The following is a 15,074-nucleotide window of genomic DNA, read 5'->3' on the forward strand; positions in this document are numbered from 1 at the left end:
TACTTTTATATGCCATTTCAATTATATTCCCCAGCACCTGTATTAGCTTATAATTAAAGTAATAAGATATAATAAATGTAAAAAAAAAAATCTATCTTTGCTCTGGGCAGGTTTGGTTTATCATGTGGTTAAATCAATCTTTGCACAAACCTTCTCAACCACTATAAGTTAAGCATTATATTGTATTTGAGTTCCTGAGAACTTTTATCTTTTTCATACATAACTAACATTTCCTAATTTTGCAATAAACACTTTTATTTTTTTAACTGAAAGATTGGAAATTACATTTTAAGGCAATTTTGACAGTCTGTTTTTGTCTATCATTTTCAACATGTAACCTTTAAAATCTCTATTTAATTTTGTTACTTTTAGGGTTTTATATGTTTATTGCCTTTATGAAATGTGGACAGTTGATTGATTAATTAATTAATTTATTTTCATAAGCCACTTTATCCTAGTCAGGGTTATCTGTGGTGGGTACAATTTTACCAGGAAAAAGTGGCAGCCAGGCAGGAATACCCTGGACAGAGGGCCAATTGATTACATGGTTTTGTCTTAAATTATTTAGTTTCTGTGGGCATTTAATAAGGTCAGAAGTCAAAAAAACATATATTTGTCAAAAATATAATATTGAAATTTTACTGGCATAAATTATACGCAATATCAACACGTAAATGAAAGAGCAGTGGTGAGAATCAGTTCTTGAATTTTAGCTTTGTGAATGCCATCCAATATAAGAAATAGTGATGTTTTTGTACAAACATTAAAAAAGCTGAGCCTAAGCTGAGCTGGCATACATACAGTTTAGGGACATGTAAGTTATTGCAATCTTGCCTTTTTAAAGATTTTTGCAACTGTACTTTTGCTGTGACATTGTTATGAGTTTTATACATAAAAACATACGTACAGCAACTGGTCATGCCCTATTAAATATATATAAACTGTTTTAAAAAGGCTACTAAAACTATGACTTTAATTAAACCTTTCCAAGCTTTGCTGTCCAGCCAGAGTTGTGCCAAAGACTTTGGTGATTTTAATAGTTTAAATGTTTTTTAGTTGTTCAGTCACAAAAAAGTAGCACTAACATAAACTGTCATGATATGCATGCTCTGCTCTCTGCTCTCATGTATGCTGTATGTAAACTTTTGGCCTCACCTCTACTGCCAGGTACTTACTGACTGCCCATGTTATAAAATCTACTTACTTCGGATATAATCTATATTCTACATAATTACTAAATCTTAGTTCAGCACAGGAAAAGATTTCCAATGTTTTCACTGACAAACTTAATTGTATTTTGTAAATATAAACAAATTTGGAATTTGATGCCTCTAACACACTCGAAAAAGCTGGGACAGAGGGATGCTTACCACTGCCTTCAATCGCTTTTCCTATATATTACACTTTTTGATCAGTAAGGAACTGAGGATACTAATTGTTGCAGTTTTTTGCCCATTCTTGCTTGATACATTTTTAATAGATCTTGACTGCAGGCAGGACAGTTAGGCACACAAATACTGTAAATACGGAGCCATGTTGTTGTAGCATGTGCAGAATAAGGCCTGGCATTGTTTTGCTGAAATAGCATGTATTTCTTGGTACAAGATGCCTTGTTAAAATGAGCAAAAACATTTCCTATCAGTACTACAATAACTAATAGTAACCACTGGATTACTTCATAATGTATCTGCTCTGTTTTTAAATACAAGTTGTCCACTTTGTTATATTTAGAATTTTAGCAAGTTATTTGGGTTAAGTTTTTATTATATTTATTTATTACAAACCTTTGTCTAAAGCCACTACTTCTGGGATGAAAAGAACTTAACACTGAACAAAATGTGTCAATGAAACCACTACGGGTATATTGTAGCAATACTGTTCACAAATTATACAGCAGTCTGATTGTCAAATAAATTACAATTTTACTCTAAACTAATTTGTAAAATACCAGTGTTATTAATAAATAATTAGTAAACTTTGATACTAATTTTGCTCTATTTGCTAAATTCCAATATTAATGCGAAATGAAACACTTTTCTTATGGGGACATGTGGTGGGCATTAGGTTATTAATGTAGGTATTAAATTACATATTCATAGACCAACACCAAATAAGCAGTTATGGTCATTTTTAGTTTTTCACTTTTGCTTTCACAGTGTTTATCACCTTCTGTTTTATGCAAAGATTTGGTTTGACATATCGTTAATTTTCCTAAATGAAAATAAATAAACACAACATTAACTGTAAACAAACTTTTTGAGATATTAAAAAACTATATTAAAAAGTGACATTTCCAGAAGTGTTTTCCTTTATGTATTTTCATTTCATTTCACTTTCATTGTCACGTCACATTAACACAGTTGTGAAAGGTGAGTGAAAATCTTGGGTGCATAGTCCCTCACAGTTTTAACACGCATTAAATACAAAAAACACATTAGCTTACGGAAGTCTTACATAAAACTAGCACCGTCTGTTCAATTCATACAAGTAAAGCTATGAATGTACAGATATACAGCATTAAAGTATAATCTACTGTGCCTAAGTAGAGAGGATTCTAATAAGTCATTGACTTATGAGGCATGTTATTCGAACTAATCTAATGTGAATGTTTCAAGTTTCAAGAATGTTTATATATATATATATATATATATATATATATATATATATATATATATATATATATATATATATATATATATATATATAGTCATAGACAATACCCAATTGTGTAGTGTTCTGATTTGTTCTTTAAATGAAAATCATTAGAGGTATTTTTAAGAGTGTAAAAATTAAAGGTCATTTGTGGGAAACGTTGAACTATGAATTATGCAAAGAGAAAGGGTATTAAAAAAGAAGTTGGTACATCATCTATCCTATTCTACTGAACTATTATTTCGGATTGACTGTCCAGTCAGATCAGTTATATTTGCTAAATGTGCATGTTGTTTTTTCTTGCATTTAATATTTGTATTACTGCATCCCCATCTAGTGGTTAAATCGGTTACTACTACACAGCCGGTCGAACAGACTACATTAACCATGATGCTGTTCGCCTTGCAACACAATCGTACATATTCTATCCAAGTAGTTTAATAAATTACCTATTGTTTTTATTAGTAATAGAAAATAACTGACTTGAAGAGAGAGTAAAGCTTGATAAATAATCACTAATAGCATCTGATGCACTAACATCTGAAACATATGACCGTCACGCCAGTGTAACTGCGGTATTACGGATTCTAATCTGGTGTGAGTTACAGATTACAAGGTATATTATAAATTAAATGTTTACTAGTGTTCATTTACCCGGTTTTGTTGCAACACTTCTCACGAGAGCTTACAGTACCGTACAGCCTGTTCAGATCAGGCGCGAGCCAGTGAGCGTGTCAGTGACGTCAGAGCTGTGGCGGGTACAATCAAGTCATTCCTCCCTGATCTTCATACACACTGGTCCAACATCAGTGGCAGATCTTACACAGACACACCCCAAAATCTTGTGAGAAGCCTTCCCAAACGAGGGGAGACTGTTATAGCCCAACTGCATGTACCCAAGGTTTTGGAATCAACAATCTTGTGTAGGTGTTTTTATTTATTTGGCCATATATTTCCATTTCATGGTAGCATACTAATCTGTGAGCCCACATTTTGTACAACCCCAAATCAGAAAAAGTTGGGACAGTATGGGAAATGCAAATAAAATTAAAATGCAGTGTTCCTCACATTTACTTTGACTTTTATTTGATTGCAGACAGGATGAACCTGAGATATTTCATGTTTTGCCTGGTCAACTTCATTTTATTTGTTAATATACCAGCATTTCAGGCCTGCAACACATTCCAAAGTTGGGAGGGGGCAATTTAGGGCTAGTAATGAAGTGAAAAAACTGAATAATGGATGTGATTCCAAACAGGTGATGTCAGCAGGTGATTGTAATAATGGTACAAAAGCAGCATCCAGGAAAGGCTGAGCCTTTGATGAGCAAAGATGATCAGAGGATCTCCAGTTTGTCAACAAATGCAGGGTGGCACGGTGGCTAAGTGGGTAGCACTGTCGCCTCACAGCAAGAAGGTCCTGGGTTTGATCCCCAGGTGGTGCGGTCCGGGTCCTTTCTGTGTGGAGTCTCCGTGTCCGTGTGAGTTTCCTCCGGGTGCTCCAGTTTCCTCCCACAGTCCAAAGACATGCAAGTGAGGTGAATTGGAGACACTAAATTGTGTTTGATATAGGTTTGATATAACCTTGTGTGAACTGATGAAACTTGTGTAATGAGTAACTACCGTTCCTGTCATGAATGTAACCAAAGTGTAAAACATGACATTAAAATCCTAATAAACAAACAAACATGTATTTAAAAAATCGAAACACACTTGGAATTTAATGCCTGCAACACACTCAAAAGATAATAGAATATTAAAGCTACACTGTTTAGAAACACTTAACAATAAGCAGATAAACTGGTAACAGGTAAGGGAATCGTGATTGGGTATAAAAGGAAGATCCACCAAAGGCTTAGTCTTTACAAGCAAGGATGGGCTCACCACTGTGTTTCAAACTTCATGAAATAATTGTCAATGAGGGTCATTCCTGGGATTGGGTGCCTTTTGTACCCTAAAACTTTTTGAAAATGAAACACTGTTTTAATATATTTTTCAGGTTTTATTATAAAAAGGACATGTTATACTTTTCCAAACTAATATCGGTCAAGCTAAATCACACATGTACACTCATACACACTGTGATGTCCACCCTGTTACATATTAGGTTGTAACAGGGTGGACCATAACAGGGTGGACATTCTGACATAAAATTAGCCATTAGCGAGTGAGCAAAACCATGCTAGCATAAAAGTGAATTCAGACAAAGAATTCTCTGCTTTTTAGTGTGATAATTTTTTAAATGATCAAATCGTATTGCTTTTTCTCATATATCCCATAACAGGGTGGACATGTTATGGTTGACCATATAAGACTTTTAGGATAAAATGTGGAAAAAACAACATTAAAGTGAGGAGTTAGCCACTCATCTTCCACAGTTGTTTTCCCTCCAAAAAGATCATGTGAGCTCGAGGAAATGTAAAACAGTTCTTTATTTTAAGAGACAGTAGTAAGAAATAACAGGGTGGACAGCAAATTGAGGGACGTGTGAAAAACCCTTATAATCAGCAATAAAATTAAATTCATAAAGAACAAAAATCCAAGGTTTAGAGAGACTTAAGCAAACCTTTTAACCAGAATGGAAAGACTGAGATATTTTCATGATTAAACCTCATATATCCATCACTACATCAGAATGTACAGCACTGGGGACATGGGAAAACCTCTGGTATCTAATTTTATTGGGAAGGGAGGGGGGGGGGGGGGTGAAAGTGTTAATTATTTCAGTAAGATGTTTAGAAATTGTATTGTTTAAAATTTTATTTAATAAATACAATGATCAGTACTGGGGACACAAAAGGCACCGAATTGTAGAAATGACCCATAATATTGTAAAAATTTAGGGAATCTAGAAAGATCTCAGTCCATGTAGGGCAAGAACAGAAACCACCACTAAATGGGCTTAACCAAGTTTAGCCACATGGGCTCAGAAGTAATTTAGAAAACTGTTGTCACTTAATATAATACACCACAAGAAATGCAACCTGAAACTCAACACAAAGAGACACAAAGACAAAGCCAGACATTAATTCTATGCAGACACACCACTGAGTTATCTGGGCCTAAGCTCGTCTCAGACTGAATGACAGTGGAACTGTAGTCCACATTTCAGCTTGTTTAAAAAAAAAAAAAAAGGACATTGAGACGAAGACAAAAGATAATAAGGATCATCCAAACTGTTATCAGCGAAAGCTGCAAAAGCCAAAAACTGTCATGGCTTGACTTGCATATGTGTATAGGTCCCACTGATGCAAAGGTGTATATTTCAATTTTAAAGATGTACTGCTATGAAGGTTACGTCTTTTTCTGGAAAGTCTGTGGTTATTTTAACCAGCCAATGCCAGACCTTATTCTGTACATGCCACAACAGCATGGCTTCATAAACACAGAGTGTGTGTGCTTGACTAGCTTGCCTGCAGTCCAGATCTGCCTCCTATATGGTGCATCATAAAGTGGAGAATAAGACAAGGGTATCCACAGACTGTTGAAACATCTGAAATCATATTTTCTTTCTACTTTTGTCAGTTAAATAAAGATTCTAGAGCACTGACACATCACATATTCTTTTTAAAAATTTTATTCATGCATTTTATCCCATTTTATCCCAATTTAGCATATAGTCAATTTGTCTTCTGCTGCTGGGGGATCCCTGATTGCAGTCGAGGTGGGTATATTGCTGCTCACACCTCCAACGACCCACGCGCAGCCCTTAGCGGAATCCTTTTTCATCCATGCATTCTACACAGGGGCCTCTCTATCTGCCAATCAGGGTCCTACACAACGTTTGAAGACCCCACCCACATAGTCCGGTCATCCCACCCTAGCAGAAACGTGTCTGCTGCAGGCACTGCCAATTACGCCTGCTAGATGGCGCCCAGCCGATCGGTGGCAACGCCAAGTTTCGAACCGAGGAGTTCAGAATCTCTGCACTGGTGTGCTAGCGGAATATCCCACTGTGCCACCTACGTGCTACTTTTTTTTTTTTTGCATTTTACAAAATGTCACAACTTTTCTGGAAATAGGGTTTGTATTTTAGACAATACCATTTTTGCATTTGACATTTTTTTTATTTTTTGTGTGATGTAATTGCTTTAGTACATTCATACGTAGTAAGGAACTGCATTGTGTCCATTCTGTCTCAGTGCCATGCTATATAGGTTAAAGGGAGTGCCCACTTCCCCTCTATGCTGGCCAGAGGAAACTCACAGTCTGGCTTGGCATCAAAAACACAGCCAAGAAACATGCTGTGTTTTTACACAATGTGTGTAAACAGCACAATTGGTCTCTTCTCCACTCAGCGGCCCTGAATGAAGGCCTGTTTGTGCTAATCCTGATTAGCTCAGACATGTTTACATTGCAGCATAGAGGCCATGTTACTGACAAAGTCAGTAGGAGGTGGGGGGCATAGCAGATATGGCACGCCATTGTAAAGGTTCAGACCTTAAAACAATGTTAACACATCTGCCATATAGGGAGGATATTAAAACTTGGTAAATCGTGCTAGATTAAACAATAGATAGATTCATTCTAAAAAAATGTGTGTGTGCCAAATTGACTACTGTACTGGATGCTGAATTACAAAACGGCCAACAAACATTAACACCTGTAACACACACTAACACCTGGAACATGCATATCAACCTTCCACATCAACGGCTGTGCCAAATTGATCAAAGAGGGTTGACCAGAATCCTATGCTATATAAACATACAACTCTGGTCTAAATGTAGCCATAGCAAGCAGTTTTCATAACTTGGTCGATGCTGAGACACTCAAGGCACTTTACAAAGTTTTGGCAGTATTTGACATTATACATACACCGATCAGCCATAATATTAAAACCACCTCCTTGTTTCTACACACATTGTCAGCTTCACTTACCATATAGAAGCACTTTGTAGTTCTACAATTACTGACTGTAGTCCATCTGTTTCTCTGCATGCTTTGTTAACCCCCTTTCATGCTGTTCTTCAGTGGTCAGGACTCTCCAAAGACCACTACAGAGTAGGTATTATTTGGGTGGTGGATCATTCTCAGCACTGCAGTGACACTGATGGTGGTGTGTTAGTGTGTGTTGTGCTGGTATGAGTGGATCAGACACAGCAATGCTGATGGAGTTTTTAAACACCTCACTGTCACTGCTTAACTGAGAATAGTCCACCAACCAAAAACATCCAGCCATCAGCGCCCCGTAGACAGCGTCTGATGAAGGTCTAGAAGATGGCCACCTCAAACAGCAGCAATAGATGAGCGATCGTCTCTGACTTTACATCTACAAGGTGGACCAACTAGGTAGGAGTGTCTAATAGAGTGGACAGTGAGTGGACACTGCATTTAAAAACTCCAGCAGTGCTGCTGTGTCTGATCTGATACCAGCACAACACTCTGTGGTGGTCATGTGGGGGTCCTGACCATAAAAGCAGGCTAAAAAGGTATGTAGAGAAACAGATGGACTACAGTCAGTAATTGTAGAACTACAAAGTGATTCTATATGGTAAGTGGAGCTGATAAAATGGACAGTGAGTGTAGAAACAAGGAGGTGGTTTTAATGTTATGGCTGATCAGTGTATATGCTTCTATTTAACTTGTTACTTCTCATTTAAATAATATCAAATTGTAACTATAGCACAGTAAATGTGCAGTTAGCAGTCAAATGTTCATACACTTAAAAAGAACAGTACTGTAAATTTGTTCTTTTCTAAGGACATGTATTCAACATATGATTCAGCGTATATACAGTACATTCTTTGTGGCTAATTCTATGTTAAAAATTATAATTTACTATAGTTGGTGATGATGTCTTGCAATAGATCTAGTTAGACGACATCCTTAAAGCATAAATCCTTCTTTTGCTAAGGTCCATCTTAGGCTGAAAGAATATTTGCCCACATGGTTCAATATAATTCAATTACACTAAGAAAGAGGTGCCATCATTTGCTGGAACACATATACATATTTTTACATCTACAAATGCAAGTTCAGACTCTTCTACACAAAGTGAAGCCATTTATCTACAACATTCAGAAATAACACTAAAAAAAGAGGTGGCATCATTTGCTGGAACACATATACCACTGGTCATAGTCAAGCAAGCTTTACATCACCACAGAGGAACGATTCACTCCTCCACAAATATTGGAGGATGTGGCAATGAAGGTTCTATTTTTAAAAGGCCAAGATAAATTTACACCTGTAACACTTTTAAGTCTTATGCCTGTCTGATCTCTTTAAGCTTCTAAACTGCTCTTTTAATATGAACCAAGATGTGAAGGCCAGGCAAATCCCTTTCCTGTGGCTATGGAAAAATATCACTCTGCTTTTTGTAGCCATGGCATGGCAAGCATTAAAACTCACTCTGACAATGTACCCATGCTAATAGAATTCAAGGATGTGTGTGTTCTTTCAAGGCTGTGTTCACTCCCAGGTTATCCAGCTCTGACAATGGCGTTGAATACGCACTTTCCAAATAGATTACTTAAATGTTTTTGCTGTTTTTGGTTTTAATATTTTTATGATGTAGTTTATCACCCATATGGAACGTTTTAATCTTGTAAGTCCTGCCAGTCTAACTATTAATACTAGAGTCATCATACCTTGGTCGGCGCTGCTGGAACGCGGGAAATCCTCTGATCTGGAGAACTCTCCTCCTCCATTGTCGTCGCCTGGAGTTTTGCGTTTCTTCGACATTGGCACTTGAAAATTAGACTAGACCTTGTGGAAACGCGCTCTCTGCTTGGACCGTGAAGATATGAACATGCGAGTGGCCGCGTTCATTCAGACGGGCGCAGTTGGTTGATCCTCTAAATTCGGCGCGCTTGGGGGAAAAGTTGGCAGGTGCGCTCACTAATGTGCAAGGCAATAAAAAATGACGTGGAGATGCTATAATATAGAGAAGAAATAGAACCGTCCAAAAGTCGCCGTCCTTTTGAAAAGTAATACAATATGACCACGAAGTGATCTGCGCAATCACGTGTGCCTGGGATAACACTGGAGCGAAGAACATGCCCAAATTCTAAACTCTGGTTCTCCTATTTGCAGGGATCCACGCAGGTCCCTGTTTTAATCTGCTTCTCCACTCTAATGTGGCCATTGCTTTGGCTTGCATGGTCAGCTGTGAATGGACACACACCTGACTGATCCTTCTTTACACTTTGGACTCGACTGAGGATGGCAGAAAGATGCCCTGGACATGTCTCCTGTTTTTGAGCCGACTTTGTAACAGTAAACACACGGACATCTGTGCAGACAGGGAGAAGCTCTGCATATCCCACTCCTGCCAGTTTAGACGGGCAGAGCAGCCGCATCTCTTTACTCTTAACTGGTTGGCACGACGTCTCACCTTCGGCTCTGGCGCAAAAACCGACGCTCCGACGACGTGTTAAAGACGCGCTCGTCAATCTCTCCGCCGAACTTGCTGATGCTGATGCAGTTGCCAGGGAAACGCGGCTCAGGCGAGCAGGCATGGTTTTATAGCAGCCGGCTTTACGTACTTTTTAACTTTTGCGCAGCGGTGAGCTCTCTGTAATGAGCAAAAAACTCTCCCCGATTTCCAGCGCAAATGCAGGGTTGGTCTGACGCTACGAAACGACTGTAAATAAAGGGTCGCGCAGGGGGAATGTTGCTTTTGCTTTCACGAATCACTGACGTCAGTGGACGCCTCCGCAAACGGCGCCGAGGCTGCAGCTCAGATTGACTCCAGTAATAACCCCACTTAGTTCTTTATTGCAAGCAAAGAAGCTGGACGCGACACGTTAAGTTAGGAGAAAGAAGTCATGTAAGTAAATGTGTGGGTATTTGAGCCAGAATTGGTGTTATATAGTGCATCTTGTGTGTGTGTGTGTATATATATATATAGCCTGACTGTAACCAATAAATAACAAAAAATGCAAGAATAAAGTTTTGGACTCTATTTTTATTTATTCCTTTGCCTCAGTGTTTAAGTAAAGTTGGAAAAAAGTGCGCATCTGGTGAATCAGCGGATGTCCAAAGGGAACCAGGGCGCAAAACTACTGCTTTTATGGATCATTGAGGTATCTGCTGCAAGTTAAATCTACAGTATGCTGCCACCCCTTTAACGGGTACAAAAGTGAATCAAAGAAACAAGGAGCTATGGAATATTATATATAACATATATATATATACAGTGTATCACAAAAGTGAGTACACCCCTCACATTTCTGCAAATATTTTATTATATCTTTTCATGAGACAACACTATAGACATGAAACTTGGATATAAGTTAGAGTAGTCAGTGTACAACTTGTATAGCAGTGTAGATTTACTGTCTTCTGAAAATAACTCAACACACAGCCATTAATGTCTAAATGGCTGGCAACATAAGTGAGTACACCCCACAGTGAACATGTCCAAATTGTGCCCAAAGTGTCAATATTTTATGTGACCACCATTATTATCCAGCACTGCCTTAACCCTCCTGGGCATGGAATTCACCAGAGCTGCACAGGTTGCTACTGGAATCCTCTTCCACTCCTCCATGATGACATCACGGAGCTGGTGGATGTTAGACACCTTGAACTCCTCCACCTTCCACTTGAGGATGCGCCACAGGTGCTCAATTGGGTTTAGTCCATCACCTTTACCTTCAGCTTCCTTAGCAAGGCAGTTGTCATCTTGGAGGTTGTGTTTGGGGTCGTTATCCTTTTGGAAAACTGCCATGAGGCCCAGTTTTCGAAGGGAGGGGATCATGCTCTGTTTCAGAATGTCACAGTACATGTTGGAATTCATGTTTCCCTCAATGAACTGCAGCTCCCCAGTGCCTGCAGCACTCATGCAGCCCAAGACCATGATGCTACCACCACCATGCTTGACTGTAGGCAAGATACAGTTGTCTTGGTACTTCTCACCAGGGCGCCGCCACACATGCTGGACACCATCTGAGCCAAACAAGTTTATCTTGGTCTCGTCAGACCACAGGGCATTCCAGTAATCCATGTTCTTGGACTGCTTGTCTTCAGTAAACTGATTGCTGGCTTTCTTGTGCGTCAGCTTCCTTCTGGGATGACGACCATGCAGACCGAGTTGATGCAGTGTGCGGCGTATGGTCTGAGCACTGACAGGCTGACCTCCCACGTCTTCAACCTCTGCAGCAATGCTGGCAGCACTCATGTGTCTATTTTTTAAAGCCAACCTCTGGATATGACGCCGAACACGTGGACTCAACTTCTTCGTTCGACCCTGGAGAAGCCTGTTCCGAGTGGAACCTGTCCTGGAAAACCGCTGTATGACCTTGGCCACCATGCTGTAGCTCAGTTTTAGGGTGTTAGCAATCTTCTTATAGCCTAGGCCATCTTTGTGGAGAGCAACAATTCTATTTCTCACATCCTCAGAGAGTTCTTTGCCATCAGGTGCCATGTTGAATATCCAGTGGCCAGTATGAGAGAATTGTACCCAAAACACCAAATTTAACAGCCCTGCTCCCCATTTACACCTGGGACCTTGACACATGACACCAGGGAGGGACAACGACACATTTGGGCACAATTTGGACATGTTCACTGTAGGGTGTACTCACTTATGTTGCCAGCTATTTAGACATTAATGGCTGTGTGTTGAGTTATTTTCAGAAGACAGTAAATCTACACTGCTATACAAGCTGTACACTGAATACTCTAAGTTATATCCAAGTTTCATGTCTATAGTGTTGTCCCATGAAAAGATATAATGAAATATTTGCAGAAATGTGAGGGGTGTACTCACTTTTGTGATACACTGTATATATATATATATATAATAATAATATATATATATATATGTCTTGAACAGTCCTCTCGAACCTGTAGAGGAGGTGGGAGAAAGGTGGATGATAGCCAAGCTGTCATCCATCCTGGACATCACCACATATCAACTACATGAGTCTATAGGGCTTCTAACAAGCTCCTTCAGTAGCAGACTCCTCCACCCCATGTGTAAGAATTCTACCGCTACCGCAGGTCCTTCATTCCAGCAGCCATCAGGGCTTACAACAGTAATAATATGTAATAATGTCACTCATACCTAAGAGAAGAAATAAGAGGTGCAATATGTAACATATTTACAATGAGTGCAATACGTAATATATTTTGCAGATCTGAATGCATATGTGTGCAACATTTTCACTATTTCTTTCTGTTTTTTTCTGCCTTCATACTGCTGTAACAAGTTAATTTCCCTAAGGGGATCAATAAAGTCTTATCTTATCTTATATATGATGCTCATGCTGTTAATCCAACCAATATATTGTAGTAAGGTGCAGCACTTTAGGCTTTTTCCACATCTCGTTTTAGTGCAGGTCCTCATGCCCAGCATTCTTCAATGCCAGTGACGAACGCTCCAGTCCAACAGGCTCTTGGCAGCTCAGCTCTCCCCCCATTCACTGCAGCTACTGACGTCAAAGCTGCTTGCGTCAATGCGCTCCCTTTGACAGAAGGGATGGATTTTTTCTCATAGGAACCTAATGGGATTAGGAAAAAAATCCTAAAGAAAGTAGGCTTCTGAGTAACAATAACTTAATCTGGTTCTTTGTGGCTTTTGTGTTATTCGTGGAAAAATAATCATTCACATGCCTGGTCAGACACAGTTCACGAAGATCTGTTTGAGTAATATGCTGCAAGTATTTATTTTTGTAACTGCACCAGTCTCTTGTCATGTGCAGCCAGGCACATTTCGCCACCCATTTGCACGCGTCTATATACACATACTGTATAGTGTGAGACTGGCTGAAAAAGATGGTTCACAATAGAAAGTGGATTATTATTAGTCAGGCTTTGGGTAAAACTACATTATTAGTCACACAGATTGTTGCGTCGCTATAGACGCGCATGCACGTTTCCTTTATGACGCGTTTCAAATCAGCATCAGCTCGCGCGTCATAAACGCTCGTGCGTACATGTCATGCAGCCTCGATTGGTCCAATTGCATTAAAGGGATTTTCTATTGTCTTTTCCCAAAACCTTATTGTCCACGTTTTTTCCTGGAAAAATGATTTCAATGCATATACACTATATTGCCAAAAGTATTCACTCACCCATCCAAATCATTGAATTCAGGTGTTCCAATCACTTCCATGGCAACAGGTGTATAAAACCAAGCACCTAGGCATGCAGACTGCTTCTACAAACATTTGTGAAAGAATGGGTCGCTCTCAGGAGCTCAGTGAATTCCAGCGTGGTACCAGGATAGGATGCCACCTGTGCAACAAGTCCAGTCGTGAAATTTCCTCGCTACTAAATATTCCACAGTCAACTGTCAGTGCTATTATAACAAAGTGGAAGCGATTGGGAATGACAGCAACTCAGCCACAAAGTGGTAGACCACGTAAAATGACAGAGCAGGGTCAGCGGATGCTGAGAGGCATAGTGTACAAAGGTCGCCAACTTTCTGCAGAGTCAATCGCTACAGACCTCCAAACTTCATGTGGCCTTCAGATTAGCTGAAAAAGGTGCGTAGAGCTACATGGAATGGGTTTCCATGGCCGAGCAGCTGCATCCAAGCCTTACATCACCAAGCGCAATGCAAAGTGTCAGATGCAGTAGTGTAAAGCACGTCGTCACTGGACTCTAGAGCAGTGGAGACATGTTTTCTAGAGTCACGAATCACGCTTCTCCGTCTGGCAATCCGATGGACGAGTCTGGGTTCGGCGGTTGCCAGGAAAACGGTACTTGTGCCAAGTGTAAAGTTTGGTGGAGGGGGGATTATGGTGTGGAATTGTTTTTCAGGAGGACTCTCAATGCTTTAGCATACCAAGAGATTTTGGACATTTTCATGCTCCCAACTTTGTGGGAACAGTTTGGGGATGGCCCCTTCCTGTTCCAACAGTTGACTGTAGGGGCACAAAACCTAGAGCCCACGGCAACTAAAAACACAAGAGAGACACAACAAAGACACTAACAAAAAAGTGATATAGTAGAAAGTAATGTATTTAAAAATCATTGCTGAGTCGAGAATAGACCGCTAACCAAAACACCCTGCCAATAACACACTTCAGACAGAAAAACTACACTGATAAAGGAATATAGCAGTGTTTTTTGATACCCACATTTATTTCCACACACCATATTCCAACACAGAAAAACACCTACCACTAACAATGCAATGCACATTAAATGGTATCAGGTGCAGCAGTGTTGTTGGGAAGGAAATAGTGCTGTAACCAAAAATATCAACTGCCCATTAAAAAACACTAGAGGTGGGTTAACACACATTTTATGCATAAACAAATAGCTATAGTGTCTAACTGTACATATGCAGTGATTGCTAACAGGGAATGTGTTCTAATAAAGAGGTCAGGAAGTTCAAACAGTATTTAAAAATGCCCCTGACACTTTTATACCAAAATAAAACACAATATCATGTCATCACCAAGCTTGTGTCATTGCAGTGCTGGGAATGGTCCATCACCCTAAACTTCATCTGGTCAGCGGGAG

General features: G+C 39.4%; 1 protein-coding gene across 1 annotated transcript in view; it reads right to left on the reverse strand.

Annotated features, from left to right (window-relative positions):
* Positions 1 to 9,338, reverse strand: part of pde10a (phosphodiesterase 10A) — a 160,012-nt gene extending 150,674 nt beyond the window's left edge. The window contains exon 1 of the mRNA XM_062995032.1: positions 9,245 to 9,338. Coding sequence (XP_062851102.1) covers positions 9,245 to 9,338 — 94 coding nt within the window. The remainder of the gene's footprint in view (positions 1 to 9,244) is intronic.
* Positions 9,339 to 15,074: the final 5,736 nt, after the last annotated feature.

Source organism: Trichomycterus rosablanca, chromosome 5, assembly GCF_030014385.1.
Source record: "Trichomycterus rosablanca isolate fTriRos1 chromosome 5, fTriRos1.hap1, whole genome shotgun sequence".
Classification (NCBI taxonomy): Eukaryota; Metazoa; Chordata; class Actinopteri; order Siluriformes; family Trichomycteridae; genus Trichomycterus; species Trichomycterus rosablanca.